A 16,419-nucleotide genomic window follows, 5' to 3' on the forward strand; every position below is an offset into this window, starting at 1 on the left:
AGGAATCGAAAAACTGGAGATTCCCGAAGCTGCGGCTGGAAAATCCCGGGTCGAAAATCGCAACCAGCGCTCGATTTGCAGCTGAATGTTGAGTGTGTTCAGATGATCGGGCACTGAGCTGGTGCAGGGGGAGGCTCTGTACTTGGCTGGTGGGATTGGGGACTGGGTCGGGATATGTACTTGGGGCTGGATGTCCTAATCCGGATTATAGAGACCCCGTCCGCGGAAATCCCCGGTGTCACGGCGCTAGACGCGTTCCCATTTTCCAGGTTGGAGATGACAGGGAGCCCGGGTCACAGGCCTGGCTCACCGGCTGCTGGCGACTGTCTCCGCTCACATTCACCTGGCCCAGAATCCGCTCCCTCACTGGAGCAAGGTTCCCACTTCCAGCTCGGATTCCGGAAATATTTTCAGGATCTCTATCGAATCACCAGGATCTGATCCGACTCTGAAAGTGAACCCTCTCCCTTTCCTTTCATCGCTTCTTTCTGCTCTCTCTCTCCCGGGAAAGTGTCTTTGTCGGTTTCTCTCTGCAAATGTACCTTTCGTCTGTTTTCTCAAAAGCGAAAGTGCCGCAGGGAAAGTGACGCGTTTTGTCATTTCCGAAAGGGAGAGGAGTTTGGAAACACAGCGGGTCAGACTGAGAGGGGGCAGACAAGGAACATGTGGGAAAGTATTTGTGATATTCCGGAACATGTTGGTTCAGGGGCAAATGTCTCCAAATCACTTTTACTTGGAACTACCACCCACTCTGACAGAGCAGGTGAACTATTTAAATGCTTGAAATGTTCATTTTTATAATTAAGTCTTGCTGTTTGTAGCTGGAACAGAAACTGCTTTTACCCGAAATAGAATTTGGCCGTTGATTTTAAACTGTTGCCAACGAGAATTCGCAGAAGACTGTTCCTCTTTAAATTACAATGATACTTAGCGCTCAACATTTGCCAATCACAAAATTTCTTTGCAACCGCTTTCCTACACGCATGGAACTGTCCTCATAGCCAAACACTCCAGGGTCGTCGTTGACACATTCGCCAAGGCCTGCAAACTTCAGCAAAGCTAATGTCTGCATCCTGAGAAGGACCAGTGTGACATGCGAGACAAAGTCTGCTTCAAAAGGCTACATTTATATAACGCCGTTCATGACCAAAACACTCATCAAATCACCCTGCAAAAATAGACTCTTTTTAAAATGTATTCACTTTAAATGCAACAAATATGTTCTGCGTATTGTGTTGCACAACCTCAGAGCATGTGGAATTCAGTAAAACGCAGATAACCTGGTTTTGTGATATTGATTGTGGTTCAGTTAGAGGAATGCCAGACGGATCATTGGTGGGGCATAAAGTACTCAGTATTTCTGTTGGTAACTTGTTTGAAGGGGCGCACGACAAGCAAGAAATGCTAGCGCAGTCAGCGACAACGCCTTCCCAGGACTGAATGACAAAAATCAGAAAACCATCCAGAATGTGGAACGTCAATGGAAAGAGGAAGCTGATGAAAGGTGGGGATGTTTTGTTGTCAATACGCAGGATATTCGTGCAAACAAATTCCGAGTACTAGTTATATAATGTTTGGGCTCACTACTTAAACAAGATACACAATTATCAGACAAACTTCAGAGTAAATCCACTCGGTTAATTCTTGGAATATTAATGTTGGCTAATAAGAACAGATTTCGCGTCTGGGCCCACGTAAATTGCAGTTGTGCAGAATGAAATGGTGAAGTTATTGAAACAACTAAGGATCTGGGGAGACTTAAGTGAATAAATGTTATGAAGGTATTTCGGCCTTTGTGAATGCGACAATAAGCTCATTGGTTGAATATGAGCAATCTCCACTTCAGATAGAGGTAAGGACAATTTCCTGGTCGAGGAGTCGATTGTCACTCCGTACGTCCACCCCTGACACCCACCGTGATATTCTTTAAAATATTCAGGTCTATAGTGAGATTTTTGATCGACAATCAAACCATAACTTTTTGTAGGGACTACAAACCTGAAAAGAACAGGAGGTGCTGATAATCTGAAACATAAAACAGGAATTGTTGCAGAAAATCAGTCGTCTGACAGCAACTGTAGCAAGAAAGGAGAACTAACGTTATTATTCCAGTGACCTTCAGGAGCGAACGGGAAAAGAAATCACTCTGCTTTCTCTCTGTAGGGTTTCTGCAGAAATGTTTGCTTCTGTCAGAGGTCTTTAGGGTATGAGCTGAAAATATGAGCGAAGGCCACAATCTGATCAGCTGCAACACAACATTCGAAACACTTGACGTGTTAAGTGTTCACCGTTTTACATGGTTATGCGATCAAATATTTCTTTAAAAAATGTATTTTTCGCAGCTGGAAGCTGTTATGATTCGTAGTCGCACTCCTCACTCTGATTATTGTTTTAAAAATTAAAGGTATCATTCTTCAACCAGTTTCTGCTTTTCCTATTTGTACACGGTGGCTGGTATCCTTACAACCATTATTCAAAATTCACATCAACTCTCCCATTCCATTTATCTCTCCGTGCAAACGGCTTTCCCCTTCACTGCTCGGCAACCAGTCTCATCTAGACATCGCGCAGTTTTTCCGCCGTCTCCGCTTCCCCACCGATAACTCTCCTCTCCACATATCTTCTCCTCTTTCCATCTTCTCTCCTCCTCCCCTCTCTCCCTATTTACTTCAGATTCCTCTCCCATCCCCCTTTTCTGATGAAGGGTCTAGGCCCGAAACGTCAGCTTTTGTGCTCCTACGATGCTGCTTGTCCTACTGTGTTCATCCAGTTCCACACTTTGTTATCACAAACTTTGTCCATTTTTGCTGCTGAACCGGAATACAAAATTCAAAGAAACAATCGTATCACAGAAAAAAATCAGAGCAGTGGAATTGAAAAAGGGTTGATACGTCTCAGGTGTAAGTGCAAATCTTGAACGAACATTGGAGATGACGAGCACGAAGAGTAACAGACTGAAGACAGAAGTATCAGTAGCATTTATACTCAGTGTCAAAAGGTTAAATGAGAGAAGTCAAAAATAGACATCAAACTGGTAAATGTGTAATGTTAAACCAAATTTATTTATATCAATGAGTTCGTTTTCAGTATAAAAATTTCCAGCTTAAAAAAAATTTACTTCCCAACGTACAAATAAATAACAATAAATTAACATCTTTAAGTTAATTGACATATTACATAAATTTCAATAAATTAAGACGTCTCGTCAATAAATATGAATAAATTAGAGTAACTGAAATGGGTTTCAAGATTGGCAAATAGGAGTTCACAAGTGACAAGGTCAATGTGGTTCAGAAATCACTGAACTGGAAGTCTGATGTTCCAAAACAGACTTCACACTCAGTGAAACTTCAACATTGCATCGGGGGAAAACATCGCAACAATACATGTCAGTGAATTAAAATAAATAGTTCTGGCAACACTCCCGTTGTTGCTCTTGATGCAAGTGAGAAAAAAAATTCTTGCAAACATATATAAACAGTTTCAATGAAAAAGTCTTTGAAATAAATATTCATTGTTCTGGTCCGCAGTGAATATGTTTTTTTTCAGTTTCTTCTGTTGACTTGTGCCATTATGAAATGCAGCTGTTGTAAACGGGCTCTGGTCTCATCACGAATTATTTCCCAGGAACATTCACTGAATTTCTGAAAAGTAAGATATTCAAGTAAGTGCATTTGAAAATGAACAAATTAAATGTTGCCATGATTCACACAGTTAGTTATCAATTCTCATACCTCGTGTTTGAGAAACTTTTCCAGGTTCCTGAAGTAATGTTGAATGGCAGCATTTCTCTTCAGTTTGTGGTCAGATCCTGATTTCCTCACGCAGTCTTGCAACTCTCTGAGCTGTTGATCGAGGAGAAGACGAAAATGTTCAACCTTGTCCCAGGCCCAAGTGACTGAACCCAGGTTCATGCTGTAGATCTTGTTGATGTGGTGCAGGGTTTGATGGATAATCGCAGTCCTTTCCTGAGTCTGAACAAAACACACAAGGTTAGAAGAGACGACATTATTTCCGTTCGTGGTAATAAAACGTGAGGCTGGATGAACACAGCAGGCCGAGCAGCATCTCAGGAGCACAAAAGCCGACGTTTCGGGCCTAGACCCTTCATCAGAGAGGGGTTGGGGTGTGGGTTCTGGAATAAATTTGAGATGCAGCTGGGCCTGCTGTGTTCATCCAGCCTCACATTTTATTATCTTGGATTCTGCAGCATCCGCAGTTCCCATTATCACTGATACAATTATTTCCGTTCGTTTTGGGTTAATATTCAATTCAATAAACAAACAGCAAATAACAGTTAATTGTTCAAATCCAATATTATCACATCAATGGAAAATGAGCAATGCGAGTCTTTAAATCAATGATTAAGATGCAGGTATAAAGGGTTTATTCAGCAGAGGAAAAGGGCATGACAAGTTAGAGTTTTCTGCAGCCTCGAATTGTGCTGATAAAAGTGGAATGGAAAAGGTTCCAAACGATGAATATCCAGTTCCTCAGACAACAAGAAACAGGCTCAATCAAGTCGGAGAACTAAACAGCTAAATAGGGGTAATTGGAATGTGTGCCGATTAATTAGTGTGTAACACAAGAAGGAAGCTAAACATGTTTTTGAGAAGTATTAATAAAAGAAAAGCTGGCTGGTAAGGGAGCAAAATATATGATCCCTTCTCTGTTAGCAAGGGTATCACTGAAGACTGAAACATTAATTTGAATTTACTTGCTTTCGAGAACAAAAGTGTGAAACGTGAGAGTGAAGTGGCAAGTTGATGATAAACTCAGCAGGAAGTAACTCGACAAGGAGAAAGTCATCAAGAGTTAACAGCGAATAGAATGTGAATGCTACTTGCCCTTTTATGAATATATTCTGAGTTTGCTTTTGCAAAGTAGAAATTCGTGTAAAATCATGCTCAAAGGAGCGAGAAAATAATAAACATATCCTGTGTGGTGAAGAATGTTGATGGTTCGGAACTTGGATATAACGTGGAAAGTGCAGCGATAGCGAGAAAGATCCTGTGAAGCCTGAGAACAGGGGCCCTTTCGCTTCCAGCCCGAACTTTCGAGAGCAGGATGGGGATTTGTTCAGTGAGAGGGTTGAGTTTTAAGCAGGCAAAGTGATTCTCAGTGACAGCCCTGTTCAACGTCAGTTGGGGCAGCCGAATGGTAAACGACGAATTCACAAAACAGTGGAGAGTGCTGCAGTGATTTTTGTCAATTCACTTCGGCTGAAATGGGACTAAAAAATGGACAGATGTTGACAACGCTAAAACCAAACGAAGGTACCTTGAGAGCAGTACTGACAAAGCATGAACTTGTTCACAGTGTGCCAGTCTCATGCTTTTACTGAGACGGGTTGCGGCGATTTACACAACGGATGGAAATCATTGCGGTTCAACCTCCAACGATCTGATCGTGTCGCTAATCTCACACATACATTCTCTAAAGTCTCAGTCTGAATAAAATGACTCACCTCAAATCCGTCGGAAAGTTTCACCAGATCCAAGGGCTTAGTTTTCAGTGACAGCCTCTGCCTTATGCAATGTCGGGGGAAATGACCTCCCTGAGAAGAGGAAACAGTCCCGGTTACATTCAGTCCCACAAACTGAAATGCTGGAGAAACACCGAACGGTAATTGCACAAAATGAATATCTATTTCTCCCTCAACCGACATTGAACAGCGAGCAGACCAACTGGGACTCCGATCAGTTGACACTCACCATTTCGTACAGTTTGCTCAAGGTCTCTGTGTTGAGAACTTGCTGTAACTGCAGCCTCTCACAGCCCAGACTCAGGCTCCCGGACACCAAACCCAGCACCATCCAAAATCTCCAAACCGTCGCCAGACACATGTTGTACCGAGACAGAAGGTAGCACCGAGGTGGAAGATGAGAAAGCGGTCAGTGTGCAGTCGGAGCGGATTGTGACCCGGGAGCGACCGCCTGTGCTGCCGAGTGCTGTGAGTGTGAGCCTGGGCTCTGCTGGTTGCTCTCACCGGCACTGCCATGCTGGCGGCTTTAAAGGGGCACATTACATTCCAAAAGTGAAAACTGCTCCCAGGATTTTTGGAGGACCTGGAGCAGGAGCGTGTGCTCTTTCTTTCTGAGGTAAGGAATCGAAAAGCTGGAGATTCCCGAAGCTGCGGCTGGAAAATCCCGGGTCGAAAATCGCAACCAGCGCTCGATTTGCAGCTGAATGTTGAGTGTGTTCAGATGATCGGGCACTGAGCTGGTGCAGGGGGAGGATCTGTACTTGGCTGGTGGGATTGGGTCTGGGTCGGGATATGTACTTGGGGCTGGATGTCCTAATCCGGATTATAGAGACCCCGTACGCGGAAATCCCCGGTGTCACGGCGCTAGTCGCGTTCCCATTTTCCAGGTTGGAGATGACAGGGAGCCCGGGTCACAGGCCTGGCTCACCGGCTGCTGGCGACTGTCTCCGCTCACATTCACCTGGCCCAGAATCCGCTCCCTCACTGGAGCAAGGTTCCCACTTCCAGCTCGGATTCCGGAAATATTTTCAGGATCTCTATCGAATCACCAGGATCTGATCCGACTCTGAAAGTGATCCCTCTCCCTTTCCTTTCATCGCTTCTTTCTGCTCTCTCTCTTCCGGGAAAGTGTCCGTGTCGGTTTCTCTCTGCAAATGTACCTCGTGTCTGTTTTCTCAAAAGCGAAAGTGCCGCAGGGAAAGTGACGCGTTTTGTCATTTCCGAAAGGGAGTGGAGTTTGTCAACACAGCGGGTCTGACTGAGAGGGGGCAGGACAAGGAACATGTGGGAAAGTATTTGTGATATTCCGGAACATGTTGGTTCAGGGGCAAATGTCTCCAAATCACTTTTACTTGGAACTACCACCCACTCTGACAGAGCAGGTGAACTATTTAAATGCTTGAAATGTTCACTTTTATAATTAAGTCTTGCTGTTTGTAGCTGGAACAGAAACTGTTTTTACCCGAAATAGAATTTGGCCGTTGATTTTAAACTGTTGCCAACGAGAATTCGCACAAGATTGGTCCTCTTTAAATTACAATGATACTTAGCGCTCAACATTTGCCAATCACAAAATTTCTTTGCAACCGCTTTCCTACACGCATGGAACTGTCCTCATAGCCAAACACTCCAGGGTCGTCGTTGACACATTCGCCAAGGCCTGCAAGCTTCAACAAAGCGAATGTCTGCATCCTGAGCAGGACCAGTGTGACATGCGAGACAAAGTCTGCTTCAAAAGGCTACATTTATATAACGCCGTTCATGACCAAAACACTCATCAAATCACCCTGCAAAAATAGACTCTTTTTAAAATGTATTCACTTTAAATGCAACAAATATGTTCTGCGTATTGTGTTGCACAACCTCAGAGCATGTGGAATTCAGTAAAACGCAGATAACCTGGTTTTGTGATATTGATTGTGGTTCAGTTAGAGGAATGCCAGACGGATCATTGGTGGGGCATAAAGTACTCAGTATTTCTGTTGGTAACTTGTTTGAAGGGGCGCACGACAAGCAAGAAATGCTAGCGCAGTCAGCGACAACGCCTTCCCAGGACTGAATGACAAAAATCAGAAAACCATCCAGAATGTGGAACGTCAATGGAAAGAGGAAGCTGATGAAAGGTGGGGATGTTTTGTTGTCAATACGCAGGATATTCGTGCAAACAAATTCCGAGTACTAGTTATATAATGTTTGGGCTCACTACTTAAACAAGATACACAATTATCAGACAAACTTCAGAGTAAATCCACTCGGTTAATTCTTGGAATATTAATGTTGGCTAATAAGAACAGATTTCGCGTCTGGGCCCACGTAAATTGCAGTTGTGCAGAATGAAATGGTGAAGTTATTGAAACAACTAAGGATCTGGGGAGACTTAAGTGAATAAATGTTATGAAGGTATTTCGGCCTTTGTGAATGCGACTAAATGCTCATTGGTTGAATATGAGCAAACTCCACTTCAGATAGAGGTAAGGACAATTTCCTGGTCGAGGAGTCGATTGTCACTCCGTACGTCCACCCCTGACACCCACCGTGATATTCTTTAAAATATTCAGGTCTATAGTGAGATTTTTGATCGACAATCAAACCATAACTTTTTGTAGGGACTACAAACCTGAAAAGAACAGGAGGTGCTGATAATCTGAAACATAAAACAGGAATTGTTGCAGAAAATCAGTCGTCTGACAGCAACTGTAGCAAGAAAGGAGAACTAACGTTATTATTCCAGTGACCTTCAGGAGCGAACGGGAAAAGAAATGACTCTGCTTTCTCTCTGAGATAATGGGGACTGCAGATGCTGGAGATTCCAAGATAATAAAATGTGAGGCTGGATGAACACAGCAGGCCAAGCAGCATCTCAGGAGCACAAAAGCTGACGTTTCGGGCCTGGACCCTTCATCAGAGAGGGGGATGGGGAGAGGGAACTGGAATAAATAAGGAGAGAGGGGGAGGCGGACCGAAGATGGAGAGTAAAGAAGATAGGTGGAGAGAGTATAGGTGGGGAGGTAGGGAGGGGATAGGTCAGTCCAGGGAAGACGGACAGGTCAAGGAGGTGGGATGAGGTTAGTAGGTAGATGGGGGTGCGGCTTGGGGTGGGAGGAAGGGATGGGTAAGAGGAAGAACCGGTTAGGGAGGCAGAGACAGGTTGGACTGGTTTTGGGATGCAGTGGGTGGGGGGGAAGAGCTGGGCTGGTTGTGTAGTGCAGTGGGGGGAGGGGACAAACTGGGCTGGTTTAGGGATGAGATAATGGGGACTGCAGATGCTGGAGATTCCAAGATAATAAAATGTGAGGCTGGATGAACACAGCAGGCCAAGCAGCATCTCAGGAGCACAAAAGCTGACGTTTCGGGCCTAGACCCTTCATCAGAGAGGGGGATGGGGGGAGGGAACTGGAATAAATAGGGAGAGAGGGGGAGGTGGACCGAAGATGGAGAGTAAAGAAGATAGGTGGAGAGAGTGTAGGTGGGGAGGTAGGGAGGGGATAGGTCAGTCCAGGGAAGACGGACAGGTCAAGGAGGTGGGATGAGGTTAGAAGGTAGCGGGGGGTGCGGCTTGGGGTGGGAGGAAGGGATGGGTGAGAGGAAGAACCGGTTAGGGAGGCAGAGACAGGTTGGCCTGGTTTTGGGATGCAGTGGGTGGGGGGGAAGAGCTGGGCTGGTTGTGTGGTGCAGTGGGGGGAGGGGACGAACTGGGCTAGTTGAGGGATGCAGTAGGGGAAGGGGAGATTTTGAAACTGGTGAAGTCCACATTGATACCATATGGCTGCAGGGTTCCCAGGCGGAATATGAGTTGCTGTTCCTGCAACTCCACATTGATACCATATGGCTGCAGGATTCCCAGGCGGAATATGAGTTGCTGTTCCTGCATATTCCGCCTGGGAACCCTGCAGCCATATGGTATCAATGTGGACTTCACCAGTTTCAAAATCTCCCCTTTCCCTACTGCATCCCTCAACCAGCCCAGTTCGTCCCCTCCCCCCACTGCACCACACAACCAGCCCAGATCTTCCCCCCCACCCACTGCATCCCAAAACCAGTCCAACCTGTCTCTGCCTCCCTAACCGGTTCTTCCTCTCACCCATCCCTTCCTCCCACCCCAAGCCGCACCCCCCGCTACCTACTAACCTCATCCCACCTCCTTGACCTGCCCGTCTTCCCTGGACTGACCTATCCCCTCCCTACCTCCCCACCTACACTCTCTCCACCTATCTTCTTTACTCTCCATCTTCGGTCCGCCTCCCCCTCTCTCCCTATTTATTCCAGTTCCCTCCCCCCATCCCCCTCTCTGATGAAGGGTCTAGGCCCGAAACGTCAGCTTTTGTGCTCCTGAGATGCTGCTTAGCCTGCTGTGTTCATCCAGCCTCACATTTTATTATCTCTGCTTTCTCTCTATAGGGTTTCTGCAGAAATGTTTGTTTCTGTCAAAGGTCTTTAGGGTATGAGCTGAAAATATGAGCGAAGGCCACAATCTGATCAGCTGCAACACAACATTCGAAACACTTGACGTGTTAAGTGTTCACCGTTTTACATGGTTATGCGATCAAATATTTCTTTAAAAAATGTATCTATCGCAGCTGGAAGCTGTTATGATTCGTAGTCGCACTCCTCACTCTGATTATTGTTTTAAAAATTAAAGGTATCATTCTTCAACCAGTTTCTGCTTTTCCTATTTGTACACGGTGGCTGGTATTCTTACAACCATTATTCAAAATTCACATCAACTCTCCCATTCCATTTATCTCTCCGTGCAAACGGCTTTCCCCTTCACTGCTCGGCAACCAGTCTCATCTGGACATCGCGCAGTTTTTCCGCCGTCTCCGCTTCCCCACCGATAACTCTCCTCTCCACCTATCTTCTCCTCTTTCCATCTTCTCTCCGCCTCCCCTCTCTCCCTATTAACTTCAGATTCCTCTCCCATCCCCCTTTTCTGATGAAGGGTCTAGGCCCGAAACGTCAGCTTTTGTGCTCCTAAGATGCTGCTTGTCCTACTGTGTTCATCCAGCTCCACACTTTGTTATCACAAACTTTGTCCATTTTTGCTGCTGAACCGGAATACAAAATTCAAAGAAACAATCGTATCACAGAAAAAATCAGAGCAGTGGAATTGAAAAAGGGTTGATACGTCTCAGGTGTAAGTGCAAATCTTGAACGAACATTGGAGATGACGAGCACGAAGAGTAACAGACTGAAGACAGAAATATCAGTAGCATTTATACTCAGTGTCAAAAGGTTAAATGAGAGAAGTCAAAAATGGACATCAAACTAGTAAATGTGTAATGTTAAACCGAATTTATTTATATCAATGAGTTCGTTTTCAGTATAAAAATTTCCAGCTTAAAAAAAATTTACTTCCCAACGTACAAATAAATAACAATAAATTAGCATCTTTAAGTTAATTGACATATTACATAAATTTCAATAAATTAAGACGTCTCGTCAATAAATATGAATAAATTAGAGTAACTGAGATGGGTTTCAAGATTGGCAAGTCGGAGTTCACAAGTGACAAGGTCAATGTGGTTCAGAAATCACTGAACTGGAAGTCTGATGTTCCAAAACAGACTTCACACTCAGTGAAACTTCAACATTGCATCGGGAGAAAACATCGCAACAATACATGTCAGTGAATCAAAATAAATAGTTCTGGCAACACTCCCGTTGTTGCTCTTGATGCAAGTGAGAAAAAAAATTCTTACAAACATATATAAACAGTTTCAATGGAAAGTCTTTGAAATAAATATTCATTGTTCTGGTCTGCAGTGAGTATGTTTTTTTCAGTTTCTTCTGTTGACTTGTGCCATTATGAAATGCAACTGTTGTAAACGGGCTCTGGTCTCAGCACGGATTATTTCCCAGGAACATTCACTGAATTTCTGAAAAGTAAGATATTCAAGTAAGTGCATTTGAAAATGAAAAAATTAAATGTTGCCATGATTTACACAGTTAGTTATCAATTCTCATACCTTGTGTTTGAGAAACTTTTCCAGGTTCCTGAAGTAATGCTGAATGGCAGCATTTCTCTTCAGTTTGTGGTCAGATCCTGATTTCCTCAGGCAGTCTTGCAACTCTCTGAGCTGTTGATCGAGGAGAAGACGAAAATGTTCAACCTTGTCCCAGGCCCAAGTGACTGAACCCAGGTTCATGCTGTAGATCTTGTTGATGTGGTGCAGGGTTTGATGGATAATCGCAGTCCTTTCCTGAATCTGAACAAAACACACAAGGTTAGAAGAGACGACATTATTTCCGTTCGTGGTAATAAAACGTGCGGCTGGATGAACACAGCAGGCCGAGCAGCATCTCAGGAGCACAAAAGCCGACGTTTCGGGCCTAGACCCTTCATCAGAGAGGGGTTGGGGTGTGGGTTCTGGAATAAATTTGAGATGCAGCTGGGCCTGCTGTGTTCATCCAGCCTCACATTTTATTATCTTGGATTCTGCAGCATCCGCAGTTCCCATTATCACTAATACAATTATTTCCGTTCGTTTTGGGTTAATATTCAATTCAATAAACAAACAGCAAATAACAGTTAATTGTTCAAATCCAATATTATCACATCAATGGAAAATGAGCAATGCGAGTCTTTAAATCAATGATTAAGATGCAGGTATAAAGGGTTTATTCAGCAGAGGAAAAGGGCATGACAAGTTAGAGTTTTCTGCAGCCTCGAATTGTGCTGATAAAAGTGGAATGGAAAAGGTTCCAAACGATGAATATCCAGTTCCTCAGACAACAAGAAACAGGCTCAATCAAGTCGGAGAACTAACAAGCTAAATAGGGGTAATTGGAATGTGTGCCGATTAATTAGTGTGTAACACAAGAAGGAAGCTAAACATGTTTTTGAGAAGTATTAATAAAAGAAAAGCTGGCTGGTAAGGGAGCAAAATATATGATCCCTCCTCTGTTAGCAAGGGTATCACTGAAGACTGAAACATTAATTTGAATTTACTTGCTTTAGAGAACAACAGTGTGAAACGTGAGTAAAGTGGCAAGTTGATGATAAACTCAGCAGGAAGTAACTCGACAAGGAGAAAGTCATCAAGAGTTAACAGCGAATAGAATGTGAATGCTACTTGCCCTTTTTTGAATATATTCTGAGTTTGCTTTTGCAAAGTAGAAATTCGTGTAAAATCATGCTCAAAGGAGCGAGAAAATAATAAACATATCCTGTGTGGTGAAGAATGTTGATGGTTCGGAACTTGGATGTAACGTGGAAAGTGCAGCGATAGCGAGAAAGATCCTGTGAAGCCTGAGAACAGGGGCCCTTTCGCTTTCAGCCCGAACTTTCGAGAGCAGGATGGGGATTTGTTCAGTGAGAGGGTTGAGTTTTAAGCAGGCAAAGTGATTCTCAGTGACAGCCCTGTTCAACGTCAGTTGCGGCAGCCGAATGGTAAACGACTAATTCACAAAACAGTGGAGAGTGCTGCAGTGATTTTTGTCAATTCACTTCAGCTGAAATGGGACTAAAATGGACAGATGTTGACAACGCTAAAACCAAACGAAGGTACCTTGAGAGCAGTACTGACAAAGCATGAACTTGTTCACAGTGTGCCAGTCTCATGCTTTTACTGAGACGGGTTGCGGCGATTTACACAACGGATGGAAATCATTGCGGTTCAACCTCCAACGATCTGATCGTGTCGCTAATCTCACACATACATTCTCTAAAGTCTCAGTCTGAATAAAATGACTCACCTCAAATCCGTCGGAAAGTTTCACCAGATCCAAGGGCTTAGTTTTCAGTGACAGCCTCTGCCTTATGCAATGTCGGGGGAAATGACCTCCCTGAGAAGAGGAAACAGTCCCGGTTACATTCAGTCCCACAAACTGAAATGCTGGAGAAACACCGAACGGTAATTGCACAAAATGAATATCTATTTCTCCCTCAACCGACATTCAACAGCGAACAGACCAACTGGGACTCCGATCAGTTGACACTCACCATTTCGTACAGTTTGCTCAAGGTCTCTGTGTTGAGAACTTGCTGTAACTGCAGCCTCTCACAGCCCAGGCTCAGGCTCCCTGACCCCAAGAGCAGCACCACCCAGAGTCTCCAAATTCTCGCCAGAGCCATGCTGCACCGAGATAGCGGCGAAACTCTGACCAGAAGAATCCGATCACGACTGGATCTGCTTCCAACTCCCAAAACAGTCCCTTTTTCACTGATAATGGGAACTGCAGATGCTGGAGAATCCAAGACATTAAAATGTGAGGCTGGATGAACACAGCAGGCCCAGCAGCATCTCAGGAGCACAAAAGCTGACGTTTCGGACCTAGACCCTTCATCAGAGCAGAAGCGGTTTCCTTCAGTGTCGAGTCCTGTGCGACTGTCTGAGTATATCTGCATGTCTGACAGAGCGAAGTCGGCCTGAGCTGGGTGCTGTGACCGCCTGAGCGGCCGGTGTATATAGGAGGCACTGGCGAGGTGTGGCCATGACATTCGAAAAGTGAAACCAGCTTCCGGGAGTTTTCAATGATCAGAGGAGAGCAAGTGTGTGTGCTCCCTGTCTGACGGAAGGAATCTGAAAGCTGAAGATTCCTGAAGGAGCGAGTGGAAGATCCCTGACAGAAAATAACAACGAGTGTTCGAGACAAGCTCAAAGATCCGACAATTCCTTCCAAAATCATTTAAAGCATTATTGGAAAACCGAATACTTTCTCTCAATTAAAACGGATATACGGGCATTATTGGAGCAATGGGTTAGATTGCTGAATTATATTTCTTCAATCAACACGACAAACAACATTCAGACGATGCGTAAATTTGAAAAAAGAACTCATCTCTCGCCTCCTCTGCAACCTTTCAAAGACTGAACCACAGCTTCGTCGTTCAAGGTCTCTCTGCTCGACGGACCGATCTGGCTGGGACTGCATTCCGTTGCTCCCATTCTGATCAAACTCATTGTAGCCTGAGAATGATCACATCTCTTCACACTCCAAACTGCTCACACACTCTCACTGTCAGCTGACTCCAACGGAAGCTGCCCTTAGTCCCTGATAACAAAGTGTGGAGCTGGATGAACTCAGCAGGCCAATACAGAAGGTTCATCCAGCTCTACACTGTTCAATCTCGGATTCTCAAGCATCTGCAGTTTCTTTTGTCTCTGCCCCAAGTCCCCCTGTACTAATCTCCGTGCTCATCCCTACTGGACAAAATACAAATTGTAGCCTTAGATTCCAAGCGTTGCGAGGACCGAAAGCTCTGTCCCTCGGGACATCTCCCTGAAGACTCCAATTGTACTGCATTTTCACTCGGTATATTCATCAGCCACAATCATTTCCGTTAACTGCGCATCGAGAGACTGGAGTAAATGTTTTTGTTTTACGAAGCAAAAACTGTCTTCCTTGTCACTCACTCCAGCCAAACCAAATTTCACCCCTCTCAATGACAACCTTCTGAACCAGACCCAGGCAATGCGCCCCGTGTTTTATATTTGACCCCGAGGTGAACTTATGATGCTTACCTGAATCATCATCGTCCTCCTGTTTGGAGTAAGCTATATCTCAGACTTAAGCATTGCCCCCTGTTTCAGATTCCGCGAAAACATGCAACTCTACCTTCCCTTCTGCCCTGTATAGGCCAAGGTCACGGCTCTGTGGCTGCGACGCCATTCGGCCATACTCCCAAACACCTTTGCCCTGCCCTGACATGCACTAGAACACAGCTACCTCCACACCTCATTCCCGTTTTGAATGTACACCTCTGTCCCCAGACATAGTGGAACACCTCACTCGTTTCCGTCAAGTTCCCTTCCTCCTCTGTTCAACTCCCGCTGATATGTGCCGAGCCGGGACCAACAATTCCACGTCAATCAATTTCAGGCATTATTCTGGTGACACCTCCTGGCCATGCTCCCAATGCAGCACACGGGAAATGCACTGCGCCTCTCCTTCAACAAGATGACCAGCTGTACACACCACACGAGATGTGCTCTGATCGATTCCAGTACAATCGAAAAAACCGCACAACTTCAGTATTGTTATATGTTTTGTCTTTGCGTGTCAACAGTTTCCGACTCTCGTACTCTAACATACAAACGTTCGGATCTGTATTTGGGGCAGCTGACACTCACCATTTCGTGCAGTTTGCTCAGAGTCTCTGTGTTGAGAACTTGCTGTAACTGCAGCCTCTCACAGCCCAGACTCAGGCTCCCGGACACCAAACCCAGCACCATCCAAAATCTCCAAACCGTCGCCAGACACATGTTGTACCGAGACAGAAGGTAGCACCGAGGTGGAAGATGAGAAAGCGGTCAGTGTGCAGTCGGAGCGGATTGTGACCCGGGAGCGGCCGCCTGTGCTGCCGAGTGCTGTGAGTGTGAGCCTGGGCTCTGCTGGTTGCTCTCACCGGCACTGCCATGCTGGCGGCTTTAAAGGGGCACATTACATTCCAAAAGTGAAAACTGCTCCCAGGATTTTTGGAGGACCTGGAGCAGGAGCGTGTGCTCTTTCTATCTGAGGTAAGGAATCGAAAAACTGGAGATTCCCGAAGCTGCGGCTGGAAAATCCCGGGTCGAAAATCGCAACCAGCGCTCGATTTGCAGCTAAATGTTGAGTGTGTTCAGATGATCGGGCACTGAGCTGGTGCAGGAGGAGGATCTGTACTTGGCTGGTGGGATTGGGGACTGGGTCGGGATATGTACTTGGGGCTGGATGTCCTAATCCGGATTACAGAGACCCCGTATGCGGAAATCCCCGGTGTCACGGCGCTAGTCGCGTTCCCATTTTCCAGGTTGGAGATGACAGGGAGCCCGGGTCACAGGCCTGGCTCACCGGCTGCTGGCGACTGTCTCCGCTCACATTCACCTGGCCCAGAATCCGCTCCCTCACTGGAGCAAGGTTCCCACTTCCAGCTCGGATTCCGGAAATATTTTCAGGATCTCTATCGAATCACCAGGATCTGATCCGACTCTGAAAGTGATCCCTCTCCCTTT

At 45.3% G+C, this 16,419-nt stretch overlaps 2 protein-coding genes across 2 annotated transcripts; both read right to left on the reverse strand.

The window, feature by feature from the left end:
• Window positions 1-3,545: 3,545 nt before the first annotated feature.
• LOC132206141 (interferon alpha-21-like) lies at window positions 3,546-6,024 on the reverse strand. Its single transcript, XM_059638835.1, has 4 exons — window positions 5,715-6,024; window positions 5,468-5,557; window positions 3,735-3,974; window positions 3,546-3,644 (listed from the first exon to the last, which is right to left on the reverse strand). Exons 1-4 carry the CDS (start codon window positions 5,844-5,846, stop codon window positions 3,546-3,548), a joined length of 561 nt encoding a protein of 186 aa, XP_059494818.1. The 5' UTR covers window positions 5,847-6,024.
• Window positions 6,025-11,262: 5,238 nt separating this feature from the next.
• LOC132206132 (interferon alpha-F-like) lies at window positions 11,263-13,559 on the reverse strand. The gene is made up of 4 exons (XM_059638796.1): window positions 13,428-13,559; window positions 13,181-13,270; window positions 11,452-11,691; window positions 11,263-11,361 (listed from the first exon to the last, which is right to left on the reverse strand). The coding sequence occupies exons 1-4, from the start codon at window positions 13,557-13,559 to the stop codon at window positions 11,263-11,265; spliced, it is 561 nt and encodes a 186-aa protein (XP_059494779.1).
• Window positions 13,560-16,419: the final 2,860 nt, after the last annotated feature.

The sequence above is a fragment of the Stegostoma tigrinum genome, chromosome 31, assembly GCF_030684315.1.
Source record: "Stegostoma tigrinum isolate sSteTig4 chromosome 31, sSteTig4.hap1, whole genome shotgun sequence".
Taxonomy (NCBI): domain Eukaryota; kingdom Metazoa; phylum Chordata; class Chondrichthyes; order Orectolobiformes; family Stegostomatidae; genus Stegostoma; species Stegostoma tigrinum.